Source organism: Lissotriton vulgaris, chromosome 10 (assembly GCF_964263255.1).
Source record: "Lissotriton vulgaris chromosome 10, aLisVul1.2, whole genome shotgun sequence".
Taxonomy (NCBI): Eukaryota; Metazoa; Chordata; class Amphibia; order Caudata; family Salamandridae; genus Lissotriton; species Lissotriton vulgaris.
Window position 1 is genome coordinate 67,996,226 of NC_141698.1, and position 14,076 is coordinate 68,010,301.

General features: G+C 41.2%; 1 protein-coding gene across 1 annotated transcript; it reads left to right on the plus strand.

The window, feature by feature from the left end:
* Positions 1–1,936: 1,936 nt before the first annotated feature.
* On the plus strand, positions 1,937–13,640 carry LOC147684664 (CUB domain-containing protein 2-like). Its single transcript, XM_086942377.1, has 4 exons — positions 1,937–2,108; positions 3,296–3,405; positions 11,867–12,092; positions 13,373–13,640. Exons 1-4 carry the CDS (start codon positions 1,937–1,939, stop codon positions 13,375–13,377), a joined length of 513 nt encoding a protein of 170 aa, XP_086798503.1. The 3' UTR covers positions 13,378–13,640.
* Positions 13,641–14,076: the final 436 nt, after the last annotated feature.

Sequence of the window (14,076 nt, forward strand, 5' to 3'; positions counted from 1 at the left end):
TTGGAACGTAGGTTCTGCCCAAAAGTTGGAGAAAGTAGTGCAAAGCACTACTTTGCGCAACTTTAGGGCTGCTTTCCAGCACAAAACAAGTTTTGAACTGGAAAGTAAACCAGAAAACACACCTTGTGCCAGTTTGTGTCACTTTGGATGACACTGCACAGGTGCACAGATTAGGTAAATCTGGGCCTATATGTCTATGTAGGGCCAACAGTATATTCCACTACACAATAAATCAGAGATCATTCCATTGCTGAAGAAAGATGCTCTTATTCGAGTCTGTGGTGCCTGAATCTTTCCAGCTACCATGTGCCACGGATCAAGAGGGCGGGCACCCTCAAGTATCTCACGCGCCACTCTGGAAAAATTGCCAGGTCACCCGCGGTGGGTAGAAAATCCCAGTGAGTGCACTGAAAACCTTGTTTATGTAGCATTTGATCCATTACTCGACTGGGATCACGTCTTAGTTTTACTTTTTTAGTTTAAATGATTATTGCAAAAAGAACAATTGATGGACAGAATATTGAACAATGTCATACATTCACCCCAGTACAGAGATCTGGGCCTAAATCCATCGTTTTGTGCTCCCCACATCATTCCAGTTTAAACTAAGCCATATGCAAATCCGTCTTGACCCGGCTCCACATGGGAACAGTCCAGCCTGAACTACCAGGCAAGGCCCTCCCTGGACTGAAACAAGCATCCTGGGACCTGTTTCGAGGCATCACCCCTCATCAGCCAGGCTAGCTTCACTCCATCCATCACCTTGTTGTGTTTGCTATTAAATGATTATTGTTCTTTTTTTTAGCACCAGAAAGCCTTTTTGAGTATCAGTGCGCCCAATGGTTAGTAAGTAAATAAAATAAATCACAGACCATTAAAAAGTTGTCAAGGCATGAAAAAAGGTTGGCTGAGGTAGCTGAGTGATGCCAGTTGGGCCCCTGGTACAAGCAGTCTAGGAACTGGAGCATTCATTCTTCAGTGTCTGCTGATGGTGTTGGAATACACCACTGAAGGTGAAAGTTAGTGTTTTTGATCAGTCATGACTATGATGGTGCTCTTTAATGTTGATGTAGAATTGGCTTGACTCCCCTGCCGCTCTTTGGATTGGAAGCGCCTCTGTTCTGCTGGCATGGGAACCTGGGTTGTAGGTGGAAGCAGGAGTCACAGCTTTGGAGGATATAGTTGGGTTAACATCTTGCTACCAGTTGAATAATGTGGGCTCCCAGTGCACGTCTAGAGCAGTTTACTTTGGAGCTGGGGAACTGGGTTCGAGTCTCGGCAACGACGCTCAACATCCTGCGATTCTGGGCAAGTCACTTAATCGCCCCATGCCTAACAAAAATGAATGTGTCCTCATGTAACGAAACTGGTGCTCATGTAAAGCGCTCTGATACCCAATGTCTCATGTCTATTTTGCGCTATATAAAACTCTGAAAAAAATAAAGCAGTCGCCATTATCTTTCGTAAAACATCAGACACTCGCTTGCTCATGGGTGCTCACCTACAACACGCGTGTCCGGGTAACGACATGGCACTCCAGCATCCCCTCCACTTGAATGAAGGAGCTGGCAGGCATAAATAGTCTATGATCAATGCTGTGGCTCTAGATGCCTTTTTTTACCACATGTTTTTAAAATATATATTCAAAACATTATGTTTCAAGGTGGTTTTTCCACCCTTTTATGATTTTTAACGAAGTAAAATAAAAGTACATTTGACTTGACTTGACAATGCTGTGTCAATACTGATTCTGTTCTAGGACTGTGATAGATTTCCATACACAAACAAGTGATTTACATGCCAGACCATAAGATACTCTGATTGGCTATTGAATATAAAGCATACTTTTATTTCAACTTTTTCATATTTGTGTGATTCTACAGCTGATCCAACCTCCACATTACCACCGACCACCACCAGCACTCCAGGTACAACCATGAAAACCACAAGCAACACCACAGAAGCAACAACCACGTCAGCGACTTCCACCACTGAGCTGGAGGAAATAATCACCCGCATTCCAACAACAATGAATGAAACAACTGAAACTACAAACACAACAGCAACAGCAACCCCAACTACCCTAAGAACTACCACCAATGATAGAGGTAGGTTTGACAGCCACTACCTGAAAAGAAGTGGTCTTTATGTTCCAATAATATTTGCTTTCTTTCACGGATTTACTACTGAGTTCTTTTTTTCACACATCTAAAAGGAGGACTAAATGATTCTGAAGCTTGAATATACTATACAACTCTACACTTTCGACCACACAACTAAAATGTTAGGAACTTGGGGGCATGTTATCAAGAAAGACGATAAAATTATCCCCGCTTTAGCTAGCTACCAAGTCTTGGGATGACGGCGATAGACTCTGGGTGCAAGAAAATATGAGGCATGCAAAACTGAATAAACTAGAGGATGCACAGGCCACTTATTGACTGGGGCAGTTGAGTCTACTATCCCCACACAAACAGATATTCGAGAGGCCAAATGCGCCTTGGTGTGTACGAGCAAGTCATGAACAGAAAGTGTAAAGAAGCAGGTATTTAGTCCCACCAGCTGAAACATAATCATTCATTCACTTGAATGTTAACTGGATTGACCAATGTCTTTCCAATCCCTTTATGTGGTTTCTGGTGGGGGAGCAGCAGATATCGGCTTCACGCCAATCGGCATAAAAAATGAATGAATGAGATCTAGGCTATTTATCCATTGGAATCATATTAACATCTTAATCCCGGTACGATTTACCGCGGTGTGCTGAAGATTTTAAAAACCCACTTTACATGACGAGCTCAGCTCGTCATCAGCATACGAGCGCCGTAGCTGATGACGAGCTGAGCTCGTCATCAGCAGCGAAGGGGTTAAAACAATGCCATAGAGCATACCATTTTTTGAAAAACAAACGATTGCCAAAATGGTCGACGTCAGGTGGGAGTGGGGGCGGTTGATATGTCGCGGTACACAATTATAGCTCTACAAATCTATTGCATCCAAGGTATAGTCTACTATTATATCTTCAACTTAGAGAGAGTTAACAATAGTCAATATTAATGTCCCTATATATTTAGTATTGTGACATAGAACCCACGGTTTTGAAATACAACATCTGGCAGCCGTCCAGTGTTTCAAAAGGGACCGGTCCCCTAATCCCCTCAGGAAAGAATGACTGGTGCATGATGGGACATTTTATGGCACCCCTGTTTGGTTGTCTGCTGTGTCATAAGCGGAATCATTGAAGATGAACTTTTAAAAATGTCAATAACGAGTAAAATGTTGAATATCTTTGCAGCTTGTGGTGGAACGCTGACGGCTAGCTCTGGAGAAATAACCACCCCAAACTATCCTCAGCAGTACCCAAGATCTACAATATGCATCTGGACCATCAGCGCCACTCAACTGGTAAGAGACGATCACACTTTGACTCTTCAATGCATCTCAAAGCACAGCCCTCGATCAATCAATCAGTAGATTTGTAGAGCGCTTCTTATCACTTGTGAGGTTATCTAGGCACTTCTATCAACATCCATTACAAGATGCATATTAACTATGGTGGTGGGGTCCAGACCAGTCATCCCAGGATGTTTCATAATATATGTTTATTATTCAGGTCAGGTGTTATCATGCTTTAGTCAAACACACTAGCATTTTTTGATTTGGCCCAAAAAATTATAATCACAAAAAAGCTGAAATTCGTACAAAAGCCCATCAATCTTTCTTTTTTAAACTGCTTTTTAGCTGGGTCTAACATTTCATACATGAAAAACATGCCACTCCTTTGTAAGGTGGGAGCTGATGTTCATATTGCCGTTAAACAGCATCTGCAATCAGAATAAACCTTAATAATCCAAGGATTTCCCAATGGCTTCTTTCTAAGAGAATGGACAAGCAAAGTGAGCTTTTCGTTTACACAGGGTGAACTAGGATGTGAACTAGGAGATGTGAACCTGGTGGCCAAGGCAGTAGTGCCAGTGCTCAATTTCTGGTGGTGTTTGCTGGTGTTGAGCACCAATACCATGTCTGTTTCTGCTTGTGCATGTGAGGCTGCAGTCACTGAGGCAGAGATAGAAATCGAAACAGGCTCTGGGTATTAAGTTAGGTGTGCTCACTGTGAGATCAGCAATAGCGACTGGCGCCTGACATTATTCGCTAGTGCGGTTTGCACTGTGAGGTCCTCAGTGGAGCCAGGTATTGGACACTGACACAATCTTTGGTGTTCTTTGAGAGGTTTGCATCAGACCTAAGTATCCAACATCACCCCAACCTGTAGCACTCATTCCCAGGCCTGCTCTACTTCCAGGTGTCCGGCATTAACCCAAGCTGTAGTGCTCATTCCTAACTCTGCTCTACTCTCAGATGTCCGGCATTAGTCTACGCTGTAGTGTTCATTCCCAGCTATGCTCTACTCACAGGAGCCCTGCATTATTCCAAGCTTTAGAGCTCATCCTAAAACCTGCTCTACTTCCAGGCGTCCGGCATTAATCCAAAGGGCTGTAGTGTTCATTCCCAGCTCTGCTCTACTCCCAGGTGTCTACTCCTAGCTGTAGGGTTTGTTCGCATTACCGTAGGACATCATCAGGGCTTATTAGGTCTCGTGGTGTTGCAGTGCGAAGCACTGCCGCCACGAGTCTTATAGCTGCTGTCTGTGCCTCCAAGGGAGGCAGAGCTAGCTACAGACCTGTGCACGAGCCGATTCTACTATGGGCACGAGCCGATTCCGGTCTGTGAACGTGCTTCACAGTGGAACAGCTTGTGCCTGCAAGTAACAATTATCACAGCATGAGACCCCACTTATCACAGCATGTCAACAGGCGCCCCAGGCTGCTGGAGCACTCAACTATAATTAATGCGCAGATGAGTGCTCCAGCAGCATGGGGAGCCTCTCTGCATGCTGTGATAATTATCACTTTGGGGCCTCATGCTGTGATAATTAGGGCGGCATGCTCTATTTGCAGCACTGAACATTTTCAAAGAAGGCAAAGCAGCGACATTCATTGGAGACACTCACCCTCACGCCCTTACCCCCCTCATCCCCTCACACCCCCTGACCCCTCACACCCCTCCTCCCCCTCACACCCCCTCACTCTCACACACCCTCACTCACCCTCTCACCCTCACACACCCTCTCACCTTCACACCCCCACACCCTCACACACCCTCCCACCTCCTCACCTTCACACCCCCTCACCCTCACTCACCCTCTCACCCCTCCTCAACCACCCTCACACCCCCTCATCCTCACACCCCCTCACCCTCACTCACCCTCACGCCCTGACCCCCCTCACCCCCTCACACCCCCTGACCCCTCACACAGCTCCTCACCTTACACACCCCCTCACTCTCACACACCCTCACCCTCACTCACCCTCTCACCCCCTCACCCTCACACACCCTCACACACCCTCACCCTCACACTGCCTCACCCTCACACCCCCACACCCTCACCCTCACACCCTCACCCTCACACCCTCACCCTCACACCCCTCACCCTCACACCCCTCACCCCCTCACTACCCCTCAACCACCCTCACACGCCCTCACCCTCACACCCCCTCACCCTCACACCCCCTCACCCTCACACACTCTCACCTCACACCCCTCACTCACCCTCATACCCCCTCACTCACCCTCACACCCCCTCACCCTCTCACCCTCACTCATCCTCACACCCCTCACCCCCTCACTCTCATACCCTCACCCTCCCTCACCCTCTCACCCTCACACACCATCACCCTCAGAAACCCTCACCCTCACACACCCTCACCCTCACTCACCCTCTCACCCTCACACACCATCACCCTCAAAAACCCTCACCCTCACACACCCTCACCCTCACTCACCCTCACACTCACACACTCACACACCCTCACATACCCTCACATACCCTCACCAGCATAGCATAACAAAACATAGCATAACGAAACACAGCATAGCATAGCATAACAAACAAAAGCATAGGATAGCAAAAGCACAGCATAACAAAACAAAGCATAGGACAGCAAAACAAAACATAGCATAACAAAACAAAACAAAACATAGCATAGCAAAACACAACAAAGCATAGCATAGCATAACAAAACACAACAAAACATAGAATAGAATAACAAAACATAGCATAACAAAACAAAGCATACCATAAAGCATAGCAAAACAAAACATATCATAGTAAAACAAAACATAGCATAGCATAACATAACAACAAAACATAGCAGAACAAAACATAGCATAACATAACATAAAACAAAGCATAACAAAACATAGCATAACAAAACATAGCAAAAACAGCAAAACATAGCATAGCATAACAAAACAAACCATAGCATAACAAAGAATAGCAAAACAAAACATAGCATAGTAAAACAAAACATAGCATAACATAACAACAAAACAGCAGAACAAAACAGCAGAACATAACAAAACATAACATAACATAACATAAAACATAGCATAGCATAACAAAACATAGCAAAATACAACAAAATATAGCATAGCATAACTAAACACAACATAACATAGCATACATAACAAAACACAGCATTGCAAAGCATAGCAAAACATAGCATAGCATAAGAAAACACAACAAAACAAAGCTTAGCATAACAAAACATAGTATAACAAAGCATAGCATAGCATAACAAAGCATAGCATAGCATAACAAAACATAGCATAGCAAAACAAAGCATAGCATAATAAAACAACAAAACATAGCATAACAAATCATAGCAAAACACAACAAAGCATAGCATAACAAAAAGCATAGGATAGCAAAACTAAACATAGCATAGCATAACATAACAAAACAAAGCATGGGATAGCAAAACAAAACATAGCATAGCATAACAAAACATAGCATAACATAACAAAACATAGCATAACAAAACACAACAACACATAGCAGAACAAAACATAGCCTAACATAACTTAAAACAAAGCATAGCATAACAAAACAGCAAAACACAACAAAGCATAGCATAACACACAACAAATCATAGCATACATAACAAAACATCGCATTGCAAAGCATAGCAAAACCTAGCATACCATAACAAAACACAACAAAAAATAGCATAGCATAACAAAATACAACATAGCATAGCATAACAAAACACAACATAGCATAGCCTAACAAAACAACGCTTTGCATAGCATAACAAAACATAGCATAACAAAGCATAGCATAACAAAGCATAGCATAACAAATCAGCATAGCAAAACAAAGCATAGCATAATAAAACACAACAAAACATAGCATAACGTGACAAAAATTAGCATAACAAAGCATAGCATATCAAAATACAACAAAACATAGCATAGCATAACAAAACACAACGAGACAGCATAGCATAACAAAACACAACATAGGATAGCAAAACTAAACAGAGCATAGCATAACAAAACAAAGCATAGGATAGCAAAACAAAACATAGCATAGCATAACAAAACATTGCATAACATGACAAAACATAGCATAACAAAACACAACAACACATAGCATGACAAAACATAGCAAAACACAACAAAACATAGCATAGCTTAACAAAGCACAACAAAACATAGCACAGCAAAACAAAACATAATAGCATAGCGAAACATAGCATATCAAACACAACAAAACATAGCATAGCATAACAAAACCTAGCATAGCAAAACAAAGCATAGCATAATAAAACACTACATATAGCATAGCATAACAAAACATAGCATAACAAAGCATAGCATAGCAAAACATAGCATAGCATAACAAAACATAGCATAGCATAACAAAACATAGCATAGCGTAACAAAACATACCATAACAAAACATAACATAGCAAAACAAAGCATAGCATAGAAAAACACAACAAAACATAGCAAAGCATAACAAAGCATAGCATAGCATAACAAAGCATAGCATAGCATAACAAACACAACAAAACATAGCATAGCATAACAAAACAAAGCATAGGATAGCAAAACATAGCATAGCATGATAAAACAAAGCATAAAAAAACATTGCATAGCATAACATAACAAAACATAGCATAACATAACAAAACATAGCATAGCAAAACAAAACACAGCAACACATAGCATAACAAAACATAGTAAAACACAACAAAACATAGCATAGCATAAAAAAACAAAGCATAGGCTAGCAAAACATAGCATAGCACAATAAAACAAAGCATAACAAAACATTGCATAGCAGAACAAAACATAGCATAACATAACAAAACATAGCATAGCAAAACAAAACACAACAACACATAGCATAACAAAACATAGCAAAGCACAACAAAACATAGCATAGCTTAACAAAACACAACAAAGCATTGCAAAGCATAACAAAACAAAGCATAGGATAGGAAAAAAACATAGCATAGCATAACAAAACAAAGCATAGAATAGCAAAACAAAACATTGCATAGCATAACAAAACATAGCATAGCATAACAAAACACAACAACACATAGCATAACAAAACATAGCAAAACACAACAAAACATAGCATAGCTTAACAAAACACAACAAAACATAGCATAGCATAACAAAACATAGCATGGCAAAACAAAGCATAACACACACAACCACACACAAACACACAAGCACGCACACACAACCACAACCACACACCACACACACAACTATCTATCTATCTATTGCCCTCACTATCTATCACCCTCACTCTATCTATCTATCTCCCTCACTCTATCTATCTATCTATCTATCTATCTATCTATCTATCTATCTATCTATCTATCTAACACCTTCACTCTATCTATCGCCCTCACTCTATCTATCTATCGGCCTCACTCTATCAATCTATCTATCTTTTGCCCTCACTCTATCTATCGCCCTCACTCTATCTATCGCCCTCACTCTATCTATCTATCGCCCTCACTCTATCTATCTATCGCCCTCACTCTATCGCCCTCACTCTATCTATTGCCCTCACGCTATCTATCTATCTATCGCCCTCACTCTATCTACCTATTGGCCTCACTTTATCTATCGCCTTCACTCTATCTATCAATCTATCTATCGCCCTCACTCTATCTATCTATCGCCCTCACTCTATCGCCCTCACTCTATCTATTGCCCTCACGCTATCTATCTATCTATCGCCCTCACTCTATCTACCTATTGGCCTCACTTTATCTATCGCCTTCACTCTATCTATCAATCTATCTATCGCCCTCACTCTATCTATCTATCTATCTATCTATCTATCTATCTATCTATCTATCTATCTATCTATCTATCTATCTATCTATCTATATATCTATCTATCTATCTAGCTATCTATCGCCCTCACTCTATCTATCTATCTATTGCCCTCACTCTCTCTATCGCCCCCACTCAACCTATCGCCCTCACTCATCCTATCGCCCTCACTCAACCTATCGCCCTCACTCTATCTATCTATCTATCTATCTATCTATCTATCTATCTATCTATCTATCTATCTATCTATCTATCTATCTATCTATCTATCTATCTATCTATCTATCTATCGCCTTCACTCTATCTATCGCCTTCACTCTATCTATCGCCCTCACTCTATCTATCGCCCTCACTCTATCTATCAATCTATCTATCTATCTATCTATCTATCTATCTATCTATCTATCTATCTATCTATCTATCTATCTATCTATCTATCTATCGCCTTCACTCTATCTATCGCCCTCACTCTATCTATCGCCCTCACTCTATCTATCAATCTATCTATCGCTCTCACTCTATATATCGCCCTCACTCTATATATCGCCCTCACTCTATCTATCTATCTAACTATCTATCTATCTATCTATCTATCTATCTATCTATCTATCTATCTATCTATCTATCTATCTATCTATCTATCTATCTATCTATCTATCTATCTATCTATCTATCTATCTATCTATCTATCTATCTATCTAGCTATCTATCTAGCTATCTATCTAGCTATCTATCGCCCTCACTCTATCTATCTATCTATCGCCCTCACTCTATCTATCGCCCCCACTCAACCTATCGCCCTCACTCATCCTATCGCCCTCACTCAACCTATCGCCCTCACTCAGCCTATCGCCCTCACTCAACCTATCTATCTAGATACTTATCGCCCTCCCTCTATTTATCTATCTAGATACTGATCGCCATCACTCTATCTATCTATCTAGATACTGATCGCCATTACTCTATCTAATTATCTAGATACTGATCGCCATCACTCTATCTATTTATCTAGATACTGATCGCCATCACTCTATCTGTCTAGCTATCTATCGCCCTCACTCTATCTATCTTTCTATCTATCTGTCTATCGCCCTCACTCTATCTATCTATCGCCCTCCCTCTATATATTGCCCTCACTCTATCTATCGCCCTCACTCTATCTATTGCATCACCACAGCATCACTCAGCACCACCACAGCATCACTAAGGGGCACAACAACATCACTATGCGCTACCACAGGATCATTGAATGCCACAGCATCACTCGTCGCCACCACAACATCACTCAGTGCCACCGCAGCATCAATCTGTGCAACCATTAAACAACAACTGGGTCAAATATGTTCTCTCAATGTTTCAAGCTTTATTACAAATGTCACAAAAAGAAGTTAGTATTTCACTTCTGTTCTTGGATTTTCGTCACAATAAAATACACTGAACATATTCTTCACAAAAGTTATTTACAAAAGTTTAAGCTATTGCCATTTTAAATTACAATAACTTTTATTTAAGTATTAATTATAAAAAAAATTAAAAGCCACTGTTATTTGTAATATCAATACATCTAAGTCACGTGAATACAACACATATTGCATTACAAATGCTATAGGTGTCACAAGTTATAACTATTGGCATTGTAAATGACAAAGCTATTATTTATGCTATTTTTAAAACCAACACATAAATAAATAATTTGTCATTTACAATACCAATAGCTCAAACTTTCCTAATGCGAGACCTTATGCATTGCAAATGCTTGTTACATTTTAGCTTTTGAATGTTGATGTTGTATCCTTCTCATCAATGTTCATTGCTTATTCATCACCCTCGAACAATTTAAAACGGAACAACAACAGCTTTCCGTCATTTAGACAAGAAAATCTTTTAAACAGGAATTCTTCTCCTTCCAAGCTCCATGAAATTCAAGTCCTGAGTGCAGTAACTCAATGTATTATTAATTGCCAAGTTCAGTGATTCCACAACGAAATGTTTCTCTGCCCAAGTTCGGTGTATTATAATCCTGAGCACCAAAGCCCAATATTTATCTTCAACTCCCAAGCTATCTCGTGACTCAAATTCTAGCCGTCTTCGTCAGCGGGTCCTGATAAATCTGCTGCAGATTCCTGTTTAAAAGATTTTTTTGTATAAATGACGGAAAGCTGTTATTGTTCCGGTTTAAATTGTTCGAGGTTACAACATCAACATTCAAAAGCTAAAATTTAATAAGTCCTGATGATGTCCTAAGGAGGGCGAAATGTGTAGGCTGCGCATAACAAAAGTTGTTTTTGATCCGAAATGAAATAACTGTCATATTGATTGGATACAAGTATTAATTAACTTTCTTGTTGGTATTTGGACTTGGAGTTCCTGAATTCTTTTGCATTGGAACATTGAATATTAAGAATTGATGAAGAAAGAAACTCATATGGACTTCAACATTTCATTTATTATTTTTTTTAATACAGAAGCTCCTTCTATTTCCATTTTTCACAGTGCCCCACAGAACCACCTCTTGGTGGGAATGGAGGGTCTGCTTTTATTACAAAAGTACTGTGCCCCACACTGCCTCCTACTGGTGGGTGGTACTAGAGGCTGTTTTGCTAGTATACAATGGTAATTTGCTTTGTGGTCTTTAATGGTGCCTTTCCCTTTCCCACAGGTGAACATTACATTTGTAGATTTTGAGTTGGAAAAAGGCTTGAATTGCATGTTCGACTACATGAAGTTTGATGACCCGTCTGAAGTCTCGGGGACCATTCCCAGCAACAGATACTGCGACACTGTTGCACCCAACACTTGGGTGTCTTTCACAAGCTCTGTGCAGATCATCTTCTCCAGTGACCGCACCGTTCAGATGAGGGGGTTCAAACTGAGTTATACTGCAGGTAAGATCGCAGCGCTTGCGGGGTGCAGACATTTTGGGCAGAACGTAATGCTCAAACCTCAGAAGACAACCTTTGGTCCCTTATTTTGATTGGCTGGTGGACATTGACCCTGTACTCACTCGAACACCTAGAGGCAGCTCATGTTGCAGTATGCGCTATACAGCATTCCTGTACATCGCATTTCTCTGTAGTCGCAGTTGGTTGTCACAGGATTAATGCTGGTGCCAGACTGAGTCCTGTGCAATGGAGGATGACCGCCATGATTACTGACAAAAGCCTGGCTCCTCTCCTCACCTCTCTGAATTGTTGTTGGATTCTACTTTGCATTAGAGTGTCTTCATGAAAATTGAGGATTGGATGTTCCCTCCAAACTCTGGATGTAATGGGTGATGGTGATTGCTGGTGCTAAATGTCTCAAATTGTTCAATGTCAAGTCTGTGTAGCGACCGTAGTCGTGGTGTTTGCCTTCTGGACCTGCCGGGGTGAAACATGGATCCAGAAAGCGTCTGCACTGCAGATGCCAACACCACCACGGGAGCTTTTGCTCGGCCAAGACCTTTCTGTAGTTCTCCTCTGGCCCGCTTTGGGGAGGGATTGAGGTCAGGGTGGAGGGAGTTCTTAATTTGAGCCAGTGGTTTCCGGTGCTCAGCGCCTGCACTTAAAGAACAACACCTGTGCTATAGTTTCATGAGCACCAGTTAAGGACACACTCATTTTTGGTAGGCACAGTGATGTACCCTTAATAACAATGGATGTTGAGCCGATGCAGAGACTCGAACCTGGTTCACGAGCGCTGAAGTTGGCAGCTCTGGCCATTATGCCACCTCCTCTCCCCACTTCATGGTTAGTAGTTGGCTCTGTTTTAGGCAGCATACAGGAGGTATGGGCTGGTGGAAGCTGCCTCTTGACAAAAGCCCTGGCACTTTTTTTTTTTTTTACAAATTAACCACTGGGGCGGAGTGGGTGTGGGCAGGAATATTTTGGATGGTGAAAATACCCAGGGTTCATCACTCCACTTTCCAGGCTGCCTGTCATTAAGAGTTGCAAAAGTGGGTGCCTGGAGACCTCCATATATTGGAAACTGCAAAGCGACAAGTACCAGAAAGTAAACAAGAATCTGGGCGTTGTCACATGTTCATACCTGACATGGGGCTGCCAAGGAGCAGCTTGAGATCTTTTCATGAGCTTTCTTCCTTCTACTCTGGGTATTTCTGGTTCCTGCTAGAGGATGTAGAAAGAGATACTTTACAACACTTACTGATTTTTATTTTCTGTTCCAGAATAACCACGACGAGCTGCACTGTGCAAAAAATATGTCCTGCGACAAGTGACAACGGGCCAGGACTTTTGCAAGGACAGGAATTGGTGCATCCTTTGACAAAGAAGAGGAGAATTGTCCATTCTATGGATATGTTGAAGCGCTGCGTTACTTCCAACGCTTCTGCATCGCTTAATGTAGATTGTATGGAAAAATGTGTTATTTAAAGTTTTTTGTGTGTTTTTCTTATAAAATCAATAGTTTAATAAATTATCGCGTTTCTACAAATTTCTTGAAAAAAGTATTTTTGTTTGATGGAAATCATGGATAGTATATGTGTATATGTAGACAGATATATACCATGAACGTAGCCCCAAAGCCACAAAGCACTGAAAAAAACAAAAATTAAATGAAAATAGAGGCAATTTTCATCCCAAATTTTTTTTAGGAATCAACATATTTTAACAGTTTAAAATCAATATTATATTTCTCATATTATATGTATCCTGCACTGGTATTACCAGCATTTATAATAGGCATTTAGAGCTTAAGCATTACCTGGGGAGGAGTGGGAAGCTGAGCCACGGGAAAACATGGTCTACTTGGGTGTTACTTGTATGTCTAAGGCTTGAATCACTTTTGTGAGTAAGAAAAGAATCTGGAGGTATGTTTTGGGCTTCAATCCAATGAGGCCTGAACATAAAGACTTCTGTGATGCGTGAAGCA